The 16,860-nt window shown below is 52.8% G+C and overlaps 1 protein-coding gene across 1 annotated transcript in view; it reads right to left on the reverse strand.

Annotated features, from left to right (window-relative positions):
- Positions 1–12,191, reverse strand: part of Ralgds (ral guanine nucleotide dissociation stimulator) — a 41,593-nt gene extending 29,402 nt beyond the window's left edge. Inside the window, exon 1 of the mRNA XM_087899816.1 lies at positions 12,019–12,191. Coding sequence (XP_087755942.1) covers positions 12,019–12,036 — 18 coding nt within the window. The 5' untranslated portion in view covers positions 12,037–12,191. The remainder of the gene's footprint in view (positions 1–12,018) is intronic.
- Between the last annotated feature and the right edge of the window lie 4,669 nt (positions 12,192–16,860).

Genomic DNA, 16,860 nt, shown 5'->3' on the forward strand with positions numbered 1-16,860 from the left:
GAGAGCAGGCCCTTTGTTCCAGGCCCTCGGGAACCACGTGACACTTCTCTGTCACTGTCACTGCCTGGAACGAGGATGGCCACAGGAGCTTCCAGAGCCACGTGAGTGGGCTTTGGGGGCTGTGAGGACGGGCGGTACCCCCTTAGACCCTGCCACAGGGACAGCGCACCACCCCTGCCTATACGCCTATGTGCATGCAACTCATGCCCACTCTTCAAAGACTCCTGTGTCATCTGTCCTGTTCTCCACACCAGTAGCCCTGGGACTATGTCCCCAACCACTCACATAAGCCTGTTCTGTCCTATCGCACGGCGTAGGTGCTAGCACTTTCTGGGGATATTACTGCTGGGGAGTGTCTTCCCACCCTTCACAGTTGAGGGCAGGCCTTGAGGGGTGAGAGCCCATTGTTTATAAACAGCTAGTGGCTGTCGCTAGGAGCTGTGACTCAGCTGAGCGGTGACTCCTCCAGAGGCTGTTTACTGGGTACAACATCCTGTTCAGGAGGCTCACTGGGGCCCCGGTTCTGCTCCTCCTTTTTCCTGCAGCCTGCTGACCTGACACTCCTGTGAGGGAGAGAGAGGACAGCCCCCCAACCCTCCATCCCCAAGGAACTGGGACCATCACCAAGTCACTCAACTCGTTCCTGTGGTTCACGCTGCACTGTCTTTGCTGAGGCCAAGGAGAGTGTAGGCCTTGGGGTGGGGACATACCTATAACTCTCGGCTCTGATCAAATGGCCCCGTGGAAGTGGTACTGCCAACATCTGCACCCTGCAGCCCAAACATGTTTACCCACAGAGGGTCTGGAGATGGGAGCTATCTGAAGCCCTGGTCCCCAGTCCCCTGGTCCCACATCAGGCCCTGCCTTTAGCACTTTTCAGTGAACACAAAACATTTCTTGCCTAGCCTGGGCCAGGCTGCTTAAGAGACAGTCATTATCGCTACTGTACAGCCGGGAACAGGGAAGCCCAACAAGGGTAAACAAGCTGCCTTGGTCACACAGTACCAAGTCTGAGGGGATGCTCAGACCCATTCAGTTTCTGGGCTGTCCATTTTTCTTTGAATCAAGTTAAAGATGACAAAATATTTATGCCGGTGGCACTGACAGGTGTAGGGCTGCAGGCTCTGTGTCACTGAGAGGGTGGTCTGTTGTACAGATGAAGCCCGGGCTGGGATTCTGGCTTCTATGTAGCCTTACCACTACCCCTAACCTGGTTGGAGTCATAACTGTTAGGTTCAAAGAGAAAATCTTTTCTGCCCACAGAACAGTTCAGTTCGGTGATTTCAGGGTGTCCTCACTTACAAAAACCACCCAGTGCAGACACCACTGGATCACACAATGTGCCCAGGCACAATGTGAAAGGCTCCCTCACAGCCACGCAGCCGCTCCCTCCCACAATCCCTGCCTTTCTTAAAAAACGGCAAGGGTGCCTTTGTCCTTGTAGTGCCATCTGTGAGCAGGGTGAGCATCTCAGGGGCTCCCGTGTTTTTGAAGGGCCAGAGTCTCCAAGTGACTTATGGGAAGGTTCACAGAGCCATGGGGTGTTGCCTTCTGCTCTTTACTGGGAAGGCCCGGAGCACAGCAAGTACAGGCCACACCTGCTTCAGCGTGGGGAAGCTGGGAAAAGCCTAGGAGCCTGGCTCACAGCAGGGCTCCCCTGCTCTGGCTGCCTGCCTGCTGGCTGGCCATTCTACCAGACCACCTAGTCATGTGGGATGCCAAGAAGGGGAGGTCCTGAGAATCTGTGCTCTGCCCTTGGCCACTCCCACTGGCTTTGGGCCCAGTAGATTCAGTATTGCCAAGATTGAAGTTTCTCTCCATGCAGCTAGGGCTAGTTCTGCCTTCTCCACCCTGGGCCTGCCCCCAGGATGCCCTGCCAGTAGCCTCTGCCCAACTGGAAAGATCCAAGTGGCAGCTGTGAGCTGGGGTCAGGACAAAATTCCAAAGCACCTGATGGCTGTTGGGTCTCTTTTCCTTGTTGGTCTTGGCCCACAAAAAGAGCTAATCTCTGCCTCAGACATGCTGTATGTTCAAAAGGAATATTCAACAGACACAGGACAGGGCCTCACATGAGCCACTTGTTCAGAAAACATGGTAGCCCAAAGCTGCCCTGGGGTTGGTTCTCCCTGGGAAGAACCAGGCATTCTTGCTAATTCAGAGGTATGACAGACACCTCCATTGCAAAATGTAATCTGAACATGGCTTTGGTGACAAATGCCGCAGTTTCTAAACCTCTTCAGTTTCTCTTCCTAAGTAGGAAGGGAGCAAGATCTGTAGCAAGGTCTGGCCACCTGAGACCACAGGGCCCTGGGCCACACAGCAGCTCACCCACATAGGCCTCGTGAAGTCTCCTGGCACCTACTGGGTGCCTGTTCAAGAGCTGGCAATAAGCCAGCAAACAGAAGAGACATAAAGCCACCTTTGGAGCTGGAGGACATTGCTCAGTTGGTAGAGTGCTGTCCAGCATGCATGAGGCCCTGGATGGTGTATACTACCATCCTAGCTCTGGGGACCTGGGGGACGGGAGAATCAGAAATTCAAGGGCATCTCTGGCTACATATGGAGTTGGAGGCCAGCCTGAGTTACATGTTTTGTTTTGTTTCAAAACAAACACACACACACACACACACACACACACACACACACACACACACACCCAAATACACATCTGACCCTGCAACCCTAGGGCACTATGAGCAAAATACATGTTTGAAAGTAAGAATGCTATAGGGAACCAACCAACAGAACAGGGTGGGTACAGAGGAAATCACTGCAATTTTCAAGCAGCCAGGAAGCCCTAAACTTCATGGGCACAGCGGTTACTAGTGTCCTATTTCTCATCCTTACCCACAGCTAGAGTGTGCTTGAAGGTAGAGACTGCCCACAGTGTTGGCAGGTAAAGGGATGCACACCTGCATAACACAGCACACATCCTGCAGCGTTCCCTCCTTCCAGAACTGCACCTCCTTCCAGCTGGGGCTCCCGGCACTGCACCCGGCACGGTGGATGCACAAGCACCTACATGAACAGGTGATCCGATGGCTCCTGGGTTTTCAAGTTCCTGACTATTCAGAACTCTGGATCAGGAGCTTCATGGAGGAGGAAGGGCACGCCGTCTGCCCACCTGTTCTTGTGGAGGTGTTATCTTGCCCCAGAGGAGAGTGAAGCAGAACACCAAGGCTGGAGCCGGCCAGCAAAGGAAGGCAGAGGAGGCAGCAGCCAGGCTTTCTGGGAAGCAGGCACACATTCCCTTAGAACAAGATCAGGGTCCTTCCCAGAAATCAGCCTGTCCTGGGATGCCAAGTTAGCTCTGGTTCAGTGCAGGGATCGTCCTCCTTCCTGGCTGGCCGGAAGCAGTTTTAGGGAGAGTGGTCACTAGCTAAGTAAAGGGTTTTCTGGTGCAGCTTGGCCTGTGTGGAGAAGACCTCACCAAGGGATAGCCAGAGAGGTTGAAGAAACTATGGATGAGGGAAGCCCACAGCCAGGCCCTTGTGCCGAGCAGGCCATGGTCATCCAGGGTTCAGGAACCGCAGGAGTCAGGACAAATGGGCCCTTGTGGTACGGGGGACTGTTTACTATGCCAGGGACACTGTGTGCCCATAGCTGCCACCAGCCTGCAGCCCAGGGCTGGGAAGCCCTTTTTAGAAGGACCTCCCGAGTTGCCCTGGCCTGAAGAGGGCTCCAAACTCCAGCTGGCTGTTGGAGATGGAAGGGCTAGTGCCTACTGCTCTCTTCCCACAGAACTTCCCCACCAAAGCAGTCCCCTAAACTGGGGGCTGGTGACACTGCTACCTGCTGGCTCTCTACAACCTTTAGACTTTGTTTCTGCATTGGCACTTTTCTCGAAAGCAGAACTCAGATACTCTGCATCCATCTGTTCATATCTGGGAACTTAACAAGGGAACAGCAAAGGCTAGGTACCCCACATCTTCCCCACAAGGAGAGAGTGTGACCTGGTGGCTCCCTCCCTCGGCCCCTACATCTGGTCTTTTGTGTCCAGCACCTGTTCCTGACAGGGCTGCTGGGAGCAGTGGCGGAAGCAAGAACTCTGTGAAGGGATGTCCTGGCCCTGGCTGCTGGGAAGGAGATACTCTCAGAATTGCAAAGATTTTGAGAATATGAGTCTTAGCCCCTTCCCACCGGACACTCCCTGCCCACATGCTCCCTCCAGCCTCCAGCTGCCACCTCTCTGGACCTCAGGGCTTCATTCGAGCCAGGCAAACCACCTGGCTCTTAAAGTCTAACCTGCAGCGTGGATATTCCAAGGCTTGAAATTGGCCTGGGGGAGGCAGCGGATGATGGCAAGGTCATCTCAAACAGCTCAGACAACAGACTCAACTTCACAGGGTCTATCTGGGAAAATCTGTGGAGTCAATTCTGGGCCTGCAAGTGTCCCTGCCTGTTGTTTGCTCCAAGAGTAATCACTTCTGGAGAACCCTACAGCCATCTGTCTACAGTGCTGAGTACACTCCCTGTACTGTTGGAAGGCCTGCTTGTGTAGGGTCTGGTAGAGCACACTTACACACACACACCACGTCTAAGCGTGCAGGGGGGTCATGGAAGATCGGGGTTAAAGAGCCTGCTCAGGTCCAAGCCAGGATTTCCACCAACCTAACTTGGTCTCCCTGATAACCCAGACCTGCTATTACCCACCTCTCTTTGAGACAGGGGACAGGAGATGGTACAGACAATCAAGGCTGGGCCTCAGCTAGGCATGGGTGGGAGGGGCAGGAATTCTTCCGACACGGATCCAGTTCAGGTGGGAGCAGACCCAAGGTTTCAATACCCTTTCTTCTCCCCACCCCATCCCGCCCCTCAGTTTGAACTTTACTGGGATATCTCACTCATCCCCAGTCTCCTGGGAGAGGCCACCTAGGACCAGGATGGAATCCCCAAAGAGGTGGAAGAGGAGGTGGGCTACACAGGCCCATCTCTCCCCATCTCCTCTGGCAATAAAGGACTGCAGGTGGCACTCAAGAGAAAAATCTCTGCCCTCTCCAGGAGAGCAGACTCTAGCTTCCGTTCCAGGTAGAGGAGAAGAGAAGACCCATTCCCCTCGCCTAGCCGCCTTTGTAAGGGGCAGGGCTACAGAGCCAAGCAGGCAGGGTTGTGACGAAGGTAGGGTGCCCAGGCATTGGTGGATTTGGGCTTCAGGCTCTGGTTTCTACTCCCTCCATGCTGGGAAGGCATAAACAGGACAATCCTGGCCACTGTTTACCCCATTCTTGACTCTCCCCCCTGGGCAAACACCCACCAAGGGCTTGCCCAAATTCTGCCTCTGTCCTTCATGTGAACATAGCAAGTGTGTCCAGCAGATGATGTCACAGAAGCCTCCCAACTGTGGAAGTTGTACACACCCCTCTGGTCTAACAGATCCAAGAACAGGCTGCAGCCCAAGCTTATCAAGCGGGAGAATGGGCGCGTCCAGCTCCCTCCTGGGGCAGGGAGTCACCAACAACTCGCTCACTGCCACACCCAGTCAGAATGTCTGGAGGTCACATCCTCATATCCACCCCATTTTAAAGTTCACCCTACCCATCCAGCCCATCCCGCCCTCTCCTCTACGCTGTAAGGCCACTCCAGGTGGTCAGAGGCCTCTCCTTTTCCCGCTATGCTGGCCTCTTTGACTGTGTCGTTGGGCAGCCTTCAAGCCAGGGTTTGGCTTCACAAGTGAACACAGCACCTAAGAGAATGCACAGCCACGCAGTCCCTTGCAGGGAAGGCGGGAGTAGGAACTCTCTTGCAGAAAGGAAAGGAAGAGAGGACACAGATGGGTTCTGAAGAATGGTGGCACACATCTTTGATCTCAGCACTTGGGAGGCAGATCTCTGTGAGTTCAAGACCAGCCTGGTCTACATGGGCATACCTTTCTCAAAAAACAAAATGAAAACCAGACTGGCTTAGCAATCATGTCAGGATGTCCAGTACTACGCCTCAGGCTGGGATTCAAGCCTGGGGTCCAGCTCCACAGCCAGTGTAGCCAAAGCCTCACCTGAAGCCCTGAAATCTGCCAGCTGAGACGGCCTCAGGCAAGTGGAGGCCGTGGGCCCAACTTCTCACTTCCCACATAAATCCCCATGTAACTCATGGGGTAGTGTTTATGGATAGAATGAACTCGTAGGCAAAGGGGCTGATGAGTCACAGATGGAGAAACAGGTCAGGAAGGAAAAGTATGGTGGGGTTGTCCGGCTAGTTAGCGGGTTTAGTATTAAAACCCGCTCAGTCTTGTACAGGGACTCCTGTATGCCTGGCACTGACATTCCACCACTGCCCAGCTGTCACTCAGGTATCCAGGAAATGGCTTCTGTTGCTAGGGGATGGCCTGATGCTTGGCAGCTGCAGCTTGGGGTGACGGGAAGGAGTAGACTGGGGTTTCCCTCAGGAAGAATCCAGTGGGCGAGGGCTGCTAGGTCCTGTGCAGAGGGTGTGGGTGGATCAACCATGAGAGGTACCCAAGCAAACTCAGAACTAAGGGCCACACATAGGCTGTGGGAAAGCCCCTAGCTGGGAGCCTTCCTGCAGGTATTTTGGGGGACTGCAGTTGCCAAGCAACTGTGCTAGGTTGCCATGGGAACTCTCTCTTCTTCTGGGGCTTGCCATTTTTAGGGGGAATGCCACAATCCTTCATCTCTACCTCCTCAGGCTGGCTTAGCTACCTGTAAGGGGACCTGGAGGCTCCCGCAAACCCACCCCACCTACAAGGAAGCCACCTATCCATACCGATAAGAAAAGACTCCTCAGAGTTCATTGTTTATTTATTTTGAGAACCTCACAACTACCTCAGGATGACCTTGAGCTCATAATCCTCCTGCCTCAGCTGGGGTTATAGGAAAGGACCACTGTGATCCTCTAAGACAGAGGATTCTTTTGAGGCTTGAACCCCAGCAAAACACAGAAAGCAGAGCTGAGGCTCTCATTAGCATTAGAGGAATGAAAAAACTATTTAATTTGTTTACATCTCCATTCCTGCTAATCACTACCTCAGGGCCTTCCCGCCCTGCCAGGGCTCTGACCACCGCAAGCTCTGTGTAATTGAAATGCTCCAGCGGGCGCCTGGCTCCTCCCTGGCTTGTCTGCAAAGGAGTGTCACCTGGGGTTTGCCATTACCCAGCTAGGGGTTGTCCCCACACCCTGCCAACCCTCCCCCTCAAGAGAGCTCTGAGCTGCTATAGTGCAGATTCAAGGGACCAACGGTGTATGGGGGTGTCAGAACTCCCAGCACATCCCTGAAGAGCACAGTTCCTTCCTGGCATGGGATCCTCACCCGCCACACTTTTGGATGGCAGAACTGAAGCTGAACCCAGGTACTGAGATCTCAGTCACACCCTCTCCCATCAGACCAGCTGCAGGCCCCATATACCTGCCCTGTGTTATAACTTGTCCAGCAACAAGCTGAGGCGCTCCCCACCTGGGACCACATGCACGCAGTTCTCCATTAACTACTCTGTTAACTGCCTGGGTCAGTGGGTCACTTACTATGAGCTCAGGGCTGAGACTGGACCCAGTAGCATTCAAACATGGGTGCGGCCAAAGAAGGGTGAAAGTGAGAAATGGCCTCCACTCCAGATACTCTGTCCCACCTCACCAGTGGCGTCTGGAGCCCATTCCACATTGTCCTAACAACCTGCATACCAAAGGGCGTTTAAGAAGACCACACTGTAACCTGCCAGGAGCACACCTCCTTTTGAGACAGTGAAATCACTGAGGCAAGATTCCTTCCAGTCCTATACTGCATGGGCAGTCCATGGGTAGTCCTTAAGGCTACTTCCTGAAGCCTTTCAGACCTGGGTGTTGTGGCCTGTGGTAACAGGAGAGCTGTCTGGAAGCTGCAGCTAGGCCAGGGCAACCTGCTGGTGAAGAAGAGAAGCAAAGCCCTGGCCTGAAGGTGTGTGCATGTGTGTGTGTGGCGGGGGGGGGGGGGGGGGGGAGTGAGGGCAGGTGTCCTCCTTAACAGCTACGAGCTACCTGCTTAGTTTGATTCTGGTTTCCTTCAGTGTGTGTCATCAATGATGTGACTCCTGACCTTTTTACAGCTTGCTTTGGTCTCCTGGCAACCAGATGAGTCCTTTGTGGAAACTCAGTGCAGTGCAATGCAATGCTGGGCGGAAGTGGGGACACCAGAAGTCACAGTGCCACCTGCTGGTGCTACCTTTAGCAGCCTCGAAGCCTCATGCCTCAAGCCTAGGATTGCAACCTCAGACCTCCAGCTGCTCTCCTAATACTTGAGGGAATCTGGCCTTTACTATAACCTCATCACAGGTTAAGCTTTGTCCTACCTAATGACCTTGGGTCCTGTAGATACAGTCAACGTGAGGTTAGACTGGCATGCACTAGGGTCAGGGCCTATCCTAACCCAATATCCTTACAGTAATGGCAACAACTAGACATAGACACACAGAGGCAGAGGGCTTGGAGTGACACGTTTAGGAGGATCTAAAGCTAAGGCCTATAGCCATGCCAGAAGCTGATGAGAAAAGACACACTCTTACAGCCTTAGGAGAGGACTCAATGGTGCGGATGCCTTGATTTTAAGCTTCTGGCCCCTAGAACCATGAGATCAGGTTTCTGTTGTGCAGGGTCATCCAGTATATGGCATCTTGTTAGAGCAGCTGCAGGACACTAACACAACATACCAGCCAAGCCTGTCACCTTCCCCGTCACTGTCACACCTACCCTGAGGACATCTCCCAGAAGACCGCTTTCTGCGCTGCTCTTCTGTAGCACAAACAACGAAAACCCAGAGACAGATACTGGGGTTCAAGCTGAAGATCAGAAAAGCAGAACAGCCAAGCCACTAGAAGTCAACTCTACCAAGGCTGGGCAATTGCAGACAGAGCTGAGCCTCTGCCTCCTCCCATTTTATATTCCCCTTTAGTGCTGTGATTAAAGGTGTGAGCCACCACCACCTGAATCTTTTCTGTATTGATCTTGTGTATCCCAGGGTGCCTGGAACTCACAGAGATCCATCTGCCTCTGTCTCCCAAATCCTGGGATTAAAGGTGTGTGCCACCACTACCTGGCCTCTAGTGGCTTAGTTTTACCCTCTTATCTTCAGACAAGCTTTATTTATTTATTAAAACAAATAAGCTAAAACTATACTCTTCCTGTCTTTGGTGTGGCCTGGCTTACAAGAGGTACAAGCAAATGGGTGAATGGAACTCCACCTCTGCTACTTCACCAAGCTCAGACGTCCATAAAAGTCAGAAGCTGGGGAGATGGCTAAAAGGTTAAAGTGCCAGGCCAGGACTGGATTTGGATGTCCAAGACACAGGCAAATGTCTGGTGGGCATGGCAACCTGTCTATAAATCTAGCCTCTAAAGGTGAGGCAGCATCTCCAGAGCAAGCTAGCTAGCAAGACCAGCCACAGTAATGGAGAACCTGCCTCAAGGAAAACAACACCTACCATACACACGTGCCTACCCACGTGCAAACACGTGTCCACGCTGGTGTACTGGCGTACACTTTTAATCCCTGCAATCAGGAGAATCTCTGAGTTTGAAGCCAGCCAGGGGTCTACATAGTGAGTTCCAGGATAGCCAGGGCTATGTAGAGAGACCTTGTCTCAAAAACAAACACCCCCCCCACTAAACCCAAACAAATAAACAAACAAACAAAATATATACCTCCACATATATGCATAACACACATACATGAAAATGGAAAAAGAAAAACAAATCAAGTGACAGCAGTGTGTGGGGAGGGGGCGACGGGAAACAGGGAAAGTAATGGTAGGTGAAAGCAGGAGATTCCTGCTGCTCACAGCCACCCAGAATGCGGGGACGACCAGACTCTGTGTCTCTATAGCCCTAGTCCTTGAAGCTCTAGATGTTTGAGGCCACATGGGTCACCCTTGCCTTTTCCTGGGTGGCTGCTGTGCCTCTCAGGGCCAGTCTAGTCTCTCTGTGAGCACAACGGGGGCTCGTTCTGGCATCTACTTGACCGTATGTATGTAAGATGACACCCGTAACACTTGAGGGTTGATGTCATCTGTGACTAAAGCACAAACTTAAGAGGGGGAAGAATTATGGGTGGAGATGGGAAATGGCCAGGAATACAAACCCAGACAAGCCTGGCTCAGGGGCAGTGTTCTAAGGACAGTCTCATTTCCCCGTCTATACACTGGGTGGTTGGTAAACAAAATAAGATAATGCCACACTGGCATAAACCTCCCAGAGGCTTGCATGTTAGTCTTCTGCTCTGCCTATGTATCAGGTAGACCTTCAACGCCTCCAGTCAACAAACACTGCAGCGACAAAACAGTCACTACCAGTATTCTGTTTAGAATATGACTGCTGTCTCACTGGCCTTCACTTGTGCTTCCTCCTGATCCTCCGTTGTCCCTGCTCGACTCCGAGGAAGCAAGTCCTGATGTTATGGGCTGTCCTACAGAAGGCTCTCATGATCACATGGAACTGAGGCCGAAGGCCCTGCTGCATCCTGCCAATCGCATTGGAAGGAGCTCTGACGTGGCTTTTCGCAGCTGAACCAGCCTGGGTGCAGTAACCCAAACCCAAATGAATTATTACCAAGGCCTGGGGGTGGTTAGCTGTGAGTAAGGGACAGGCTGTTACACCTTGGAGGACAAGCAGAACCTCTGCTTCTCCTCTTGCATACTTAGGCGGTCCCAGAGGGCAGGGCCTACAGCCATCACTTTAAGAGCCACACCCAGGAGCAAGGCAATCACTGGTCAGTGTTCAGGCGTGCAAGGCACTAAGTGAAAAGACAAGAGGAAGCTGGAGCCCTTACCCTCAGCTCACCCTGAGGATTCTAGTGATGGGGGAAACCTAGAAAAGTGGGACAGAAAACACCCCCAGAATGACTCTGGGAACTCTGTCCCCAGATTCTAGTTACTCCATTGAGGACACAGACACTGCTGCCCCCCGGTGGCCAGTACCAGCACTACAGCCCCAGGCAAGAAACCCAGAAAACAAAACACAACCTTTTGTTTGCATGTTGTCAAGGTAGCAGGTCTCCCAGGCCCCAGCTGGGCAGAGGAACAGGACCTGTAGGTTCCAGGAGTTACCACAAAGACCTCAGAAGCCTCACTTCGCCCCCTCTTCCCCTCTGATGGCTTTGGGGCTCTGGCTCACTCAGGAGGCCTCCTCTTTGAATCTAGGCAATAACTTGACCCCAATTCCAAATAAGGACCACATACTCCAATGAGGGCGGTCTTGTCCCTGGACCCTAGAGGAATGGTCTAGATTTTTGCCGCCTTCTCCAGCCTTTAAGTCATCCAAACCCTCGGGCTGCCTGTTCTCTGTTCAGGAAGTCCACCGCGGGGAAGGCATTTTCCTAGAGCCTTTATGGGTAATGGGTCACTGAAGGAGAATCAAAGCCAGCAGACACTCCACAAGCCCATGGGATCCTGGGAGATTCACAAAAACCAAGCACCCCAATCTGCAAAGGAGGAAAGTGAGATCTTCTCTGCAGGCCCCTCCACACTAGGGTTCTTCGCCCTGCCCTCCAGACTGGTCTGAGGATGGCCTCTGTCAAACAGACCCTGGGAATCCTAGCATCATCGTCTGTCCATCAGCGCCTCCCGTACAATGGGCACCCCCAATGTTGCTAGGAGACTGGACGCCTCAGCCCTAAGACAGAGCTGCCTTCTACCTCTTCCTTCTTCCATCTCACCACCTCTTCACTGTCCCGCCCTCCTCAGAAACCTAGGAAGTCTGTAGGATCTTTCTAGAGTGAGCAGAGGTGTGCGCTCGTGCCTGGGTGGGCTCCATATGAAGGGGTGGCCAGTGTTCCCCAGGACTTCAGGAGACTCTCATTCCCAAAGGAAACCCCACGCTAGGGTTGAGCCCTGACCAAAGAGGCCGGAAGCCTTCCTTTCTCCGCTGGTCCCCGCCTACCTGGCGTGCTTCTTTCCAGACCTCAGTTTCCCGATTGTACTAAGACAGGTAGGACGCGGAACAGCGTAAGTGCACACTCTGCGTGGACGCGGCCCCGCTCGCTCTCCGGGTGTGTGCGGGCCTCGTCCACACCCACGGCTGCAGGGCCCCCAGCCGACTCACCTGGCAATCTACCATCATCCTCAGCCTCGGCAGCTCATCGCCAGCCCCAGGGCGCGGCCCAGGGCTCGCAGAGGCCGCTCGCCTCGGCCCGCGCGCAGCGCAGCGGGGCGTCCGGCTGCGGAGCTCATGGCGCGGCCTCCGGTCCCCGCCAGGCCCGGGGCTCCGCGGCCCTCGCCAATGCCGCTCCCATTGTCTGCGCCGCGCCTCTCCTTGCCACGGTCCCGGCCGTTGAGGCCTCGCTGCTCGGTTCCGCCGGAGCTCCCGGGACTCGGGACGGGTGGGCGGGGACAGCGCGGCCCCGCCCCGGCCCCGCCCAACCAGCCCGCAGGTGCGAGGGGCGGCCCACGGCGCGGGAGCACGGGGACGCGCGAGCTCGGGAACGCGCTTATCCTGCCTTCTCGCGGGGCGCACACCACGCGAATGGACCAGGGCTCAGGGAGGTCGGCCTAGCGCGCCGCGGTGCCGGCCGGCGCGCGCACGTGACCCCGTCTCGCCGCGCGCACGCGCCGCGCGCCTTGTGTTTGGGAGAACTCGTCTCTCGCGTCCCTCAGCCCAGAAGCATACGCAGTACTCCCCACCTGGTAGGGTTTAGAGTCACCGTCACGGGTGCTGAGGCTGGGTGGACATGGAGAGCCTGGGCACTTTGTCACCCAGGTACCCCCCACGCCACCTGCAGGACTCAGGTCGGTGGGTGGCTGGTGTCAGTAGACACTGAGACTGGCTGGAAGATCAGGTCCTTTCTCGGACCTCCATCTCTCCTATCCCTTCCCTTCCATGTCCAGATTTTCCTTAGCTTCTGTGAGGATTAGGAGGGAGCCTAAAAGGAGCGCCTTGTATCTGGGGGTGAACAGGTGTTGGGTGTGTGGAGTCACTGCTACTAAGGAGCTGTTGGGCACGCAGGATTAAGCCTTGTTTTAGAAGTCAGAGATGGTTCAGCTGGTAAGAATGCTTGCTGCTCTTCCAGAGAACCCGAGTACAGTTTCCAACACCCATGCTGAGGCTCTAACACTCTTCTGGCCTCCGTAGGCACTAGCGTAGATTCACACATTAATAAAAATAAACCTTTCTGGTTGTGGGTATGCACATCTTAAATTACAGCTCTGGGAAGACAGAGGCAGAGGCAGGAAAATCTCTCTGAGTTCGAGGCCATCATAGTCTACATAGAGAGTTTCATGTCAGCCGGGTTTACAGAGGGAGACCCTGTTTCAAATTAGATAAATATGTATGTATGTATGTGTGTGTGTATATATATATATATATATATTCGAGACAGGGTTTTTCTGTGTAGATCTGAAACCTGTCCTGGCACTCACTGTGAAGACAAGGCTGGCCTCAAACTCACAGAGATCTGCCTGCCTCTGCCTCCCAAGTGTTGCGATTAAATGTGTGCGCCACCACTGCCAGGCTGAATAAATAAAATATTTAAACAAAAAGCCTCATTTATAATGAGCGGTGGCACCAACATTAGCAGCTAACCAGCCACATCCAGCTGTGCCTGGGAGACTTAGAAGCATCACTCACAGCTCCATTCTGTGTTGGACTCGCCCCAGCTGGGATATCCTCTGTGTCAGTACCCCCATTTGGAGGCCCCCCATTTCCCTGGTTTATTTTAAAGCACACTTACAGGGGCAATCACTAACCCGCTTTTTTTTACTTTCCTTTTTAAATTTGTTTTTCGATTTTTTTTTTTTATGTGTATGATACATTTCCAGCTGTGTGTGCATTGCTCAAGGAAGCCAGAAGAGGGTGTCTGGTCCCCTGGAACTGGAATTACAGGCAGTCCTGAGCTGCCATGTGGGTGCTAGGAATTGAACCTGCGTTCTCCTTGAGACCCCAGGTGCACATTCTGGCAGGAATCAGCTACAAACACGAGGCCCAGCTGGGGACTGGCCTTGGCTAGCCACACTGACTGGGATCCCCTACTTGCCTGGGGGAAAGCTGACATTTTCAGTGTACGAGGATTCAGCAGTGATGGGCCCAGCTCAGAACCTCACCGTCCCCATCCTTATAGCAGCCACCTCCTCTCAGAGTAACTGCCACGCCAGCCAGCTTGCTCTTTCTGTAGGTTGAACTTTTTCTTTCTTTCTTTCGGTTTCTCAGTAGCTTTGGAACCTCTCTTGGAACTAGCTCTTGTAGACCAGGCTGGTCTCGAAGTCACAGAGATCCACCTGCCTCTGCCTCCCAAGTGCTGGGATTAAAGGTGTACGCCACCACTGCCCGGTTTAAATTTTTATTTTTTAAATACTTACTTTGGGAGCAGGGGCTGGAGAGATGGCTCAGTGGTTAAGAACACGGCCTGCTCTTCCAACGGTCCTGAGTTCAAGTCTCAGCAACCACATGGTGGCTCACAACCATCTGTAAGGAGATGAGATCTGGTGCCCTCTTGAGGAAGAGACCTGGTCAGTTGTCCTCATCAACTTAGACCATGAAACCCAATATGGACAAGTTCAACAGAATTGCCATATACGGGCTGCCCATGCATGCTTCAGCATTGCCAGGGCATAAGTTTCAATTTTTTGTTTTGTTTTGTTTTGTTTTGTTTTGCTCTGGAAGAGCAGCCAGTACTCAGCCTGAGCTCTCAGCTGTCACTCCAGCTCACTAACCAGCTTTCAATGAAAGAAAGAGGCTTTCAGAAGTCACCCATGACTCTACCTGCCACAGGTTATGGTTTTGAACCAAGGTCAACAGGCCCCAAGGCTGGGCTATATAGGAACCAAGGAGATGTGATAGGACTCTGAGAAGCTAGGGTTTTGGGGTGCCCAGTAATTTCAGGCAACCAGTTGAATTACTGCAGGCTAAAGGTCCAAAGCCTTGTCCAGGAACTCTCCTCAGAGCCTAGGCATCCTAAAAAAGATGGCTGGAGGGGTTGAGTGGACACTGTTAGCATGGGACAAGCATGGACCCCAGACACCTGCTTCATTGCCCTCCAGTGGCTCATGAAGCAGTTGAGCCGCCTCCTAAGTACAGTCTACTGCCTGGATGGCCCAGGGCTAGAGCCGCCAAAGTTGCTATCCAAGAAGGGCAGGTGCCGAGAGATCTCCTTGCTACCATCCCATTGATGGGGTTCTGAGAGGTGGGTGACCTGCCCAACACTGCCCAGGTCCTAAAACAAACTCTTAAACAGGTTTTCATTCTGCTGCCTCTCATCTAGTCACTCAGACCGGGGAGTCAGGTACCAGGGAAACTCAGCTGCTGTCTTGGAGCTCACGGCCTAGGAGGCAGTGCTTGGGAGGGGTCTTCAAAGTCCAGCAAATGATGCTGCATGGTGAGAATTTGTGGGAACACAGAAAAGCACCCACTCAGGAGAGCAGCAGAAATCAAGGCAGGCTTCCCGGAAGATGTGTCACGAGAACAATTCCCAGGAAATTGCCCCTCTGTCCATTGGCAGACCTGGCCTGTGAGCAGCATGGGCAGAGATGTATGGCCGCGTCCTATAAACTCAGCCATGATATTGGATGCTGCTGGCCACAAAGGGACAGTGTTTGAACCTGGAGCAGGGGCTCTGTGGCTGGCCTTTGTCAGCATTTATTTTTTCTTTTCTTTTCTTTTTTCTTTTTTTTGGTTTTTTGAGACAGGGTTTCTCTATAGCTTTGGAGCTTGTCCTGGAACTAGCTCTTGTAGACTAGGCTGGCCTCGAACTGATAGAGATCTGCCTGCCTCTGCCTCCCGAGTGCTGGGATTAAAGGCATGCGCCACCACCGCCTGGCTTTTTGTTTTTGTTTTTTGAGACAGGGTTCAGGCTGGCTTTGAACTCACAGAGATCCACCTGCCTCTGTCTCATGTGCTGGGATTAAAGGTGTGTACCACCATGCCCAGGTACTAGCCACCTTTTTAAAGATAGTTTCTTACTGGCCTGCTGCTTGTCCATTAGGCTAGGCTGAATGACCAGTGGGTTCCAGAGGGCTGTCTCCAGCTTCCCTGTGCTAGGATTACAAATGTGTTCGACCACACCTGTCTTTTTTAAAATTTACTTTTGGGGAATTTCATATGAGTCCTGTATTACATCGTTTTCTCCCTCCCTCTTCTTCCTCTAATTCCACCCATGTCCGACCTACTCCTCAAAGCCATGACTTATTCTTTCATTGTATTGGATTGTTATACACACAGGCACACACAGTTTATAGTCTGTTGAGTTCATTTAATATTGTCATATGTGTTTTGAGCCAACCTCTCAGACTGGCTACCTTATCGGGGAGTTTGTCCCTGAAGAAGCCTGCTTTGCTTCTTCCATCAACCACCTGTAGCTCTTTCTAGGGGTGAAGCCTGTGAGAATTCCCCCATCCCGTTGGCATACCAGCAGGGCGGTGCTGTTTTTGGGGTCTCGTTTAGGCAACGATGTTGAGATTTTTCTGGGTGCTGCTTCCCTGTCAAACATAAAAGACATTGTCTCAAAGCAGACATCCACCCTAGGCTGTCCCGGTCTTCTGGCTCGCCCAGTCTTTCCACACCCTCTTTTGTGATGTTCCCTTCGGTGTAGGGGTTGTGTTTTAGATGTGGCAACTGGGGCTGGGCACCCCATGGCGAGCTCTTTGCATTTTGACCAATTGCGGTGCTCTTTATCCGGCAGCTCTGGTGAGGGGTGAGAGCTGCACTTATCTTTGGGTATAAGGCTAAGTGTTTAGAGTTCAATCGGAAATGCTGTTGGTTTAATGAAACGGCCTCACCAGCCACAGGCAATGGCCAGCTCTTTCTTAAACAAAGTAAAACATGGTGTACTAGATAGTTTTATGTCAACTTGACACAATCACCGGAGAGGAGGGAACCTCAATTAAGAAAATGCCTCCATAAGATTGGATAGTAGGTGAGCCTGTAAGGCATTTATTAATTAGTGATTAGTGGGGG

Source organism: Myodes glareolus, chromosome 21 (genome assembly GCF_982192425.1).
Source record: "Myodes glareolus chromosome 21, mMyoGla1.1, whole genome shotgun sequence".
NCBI lineage: Eukaryota > Metazoa > Chordata > Mammalia > Rodentia > Cricetidae > Myodes > Myodes glareolus.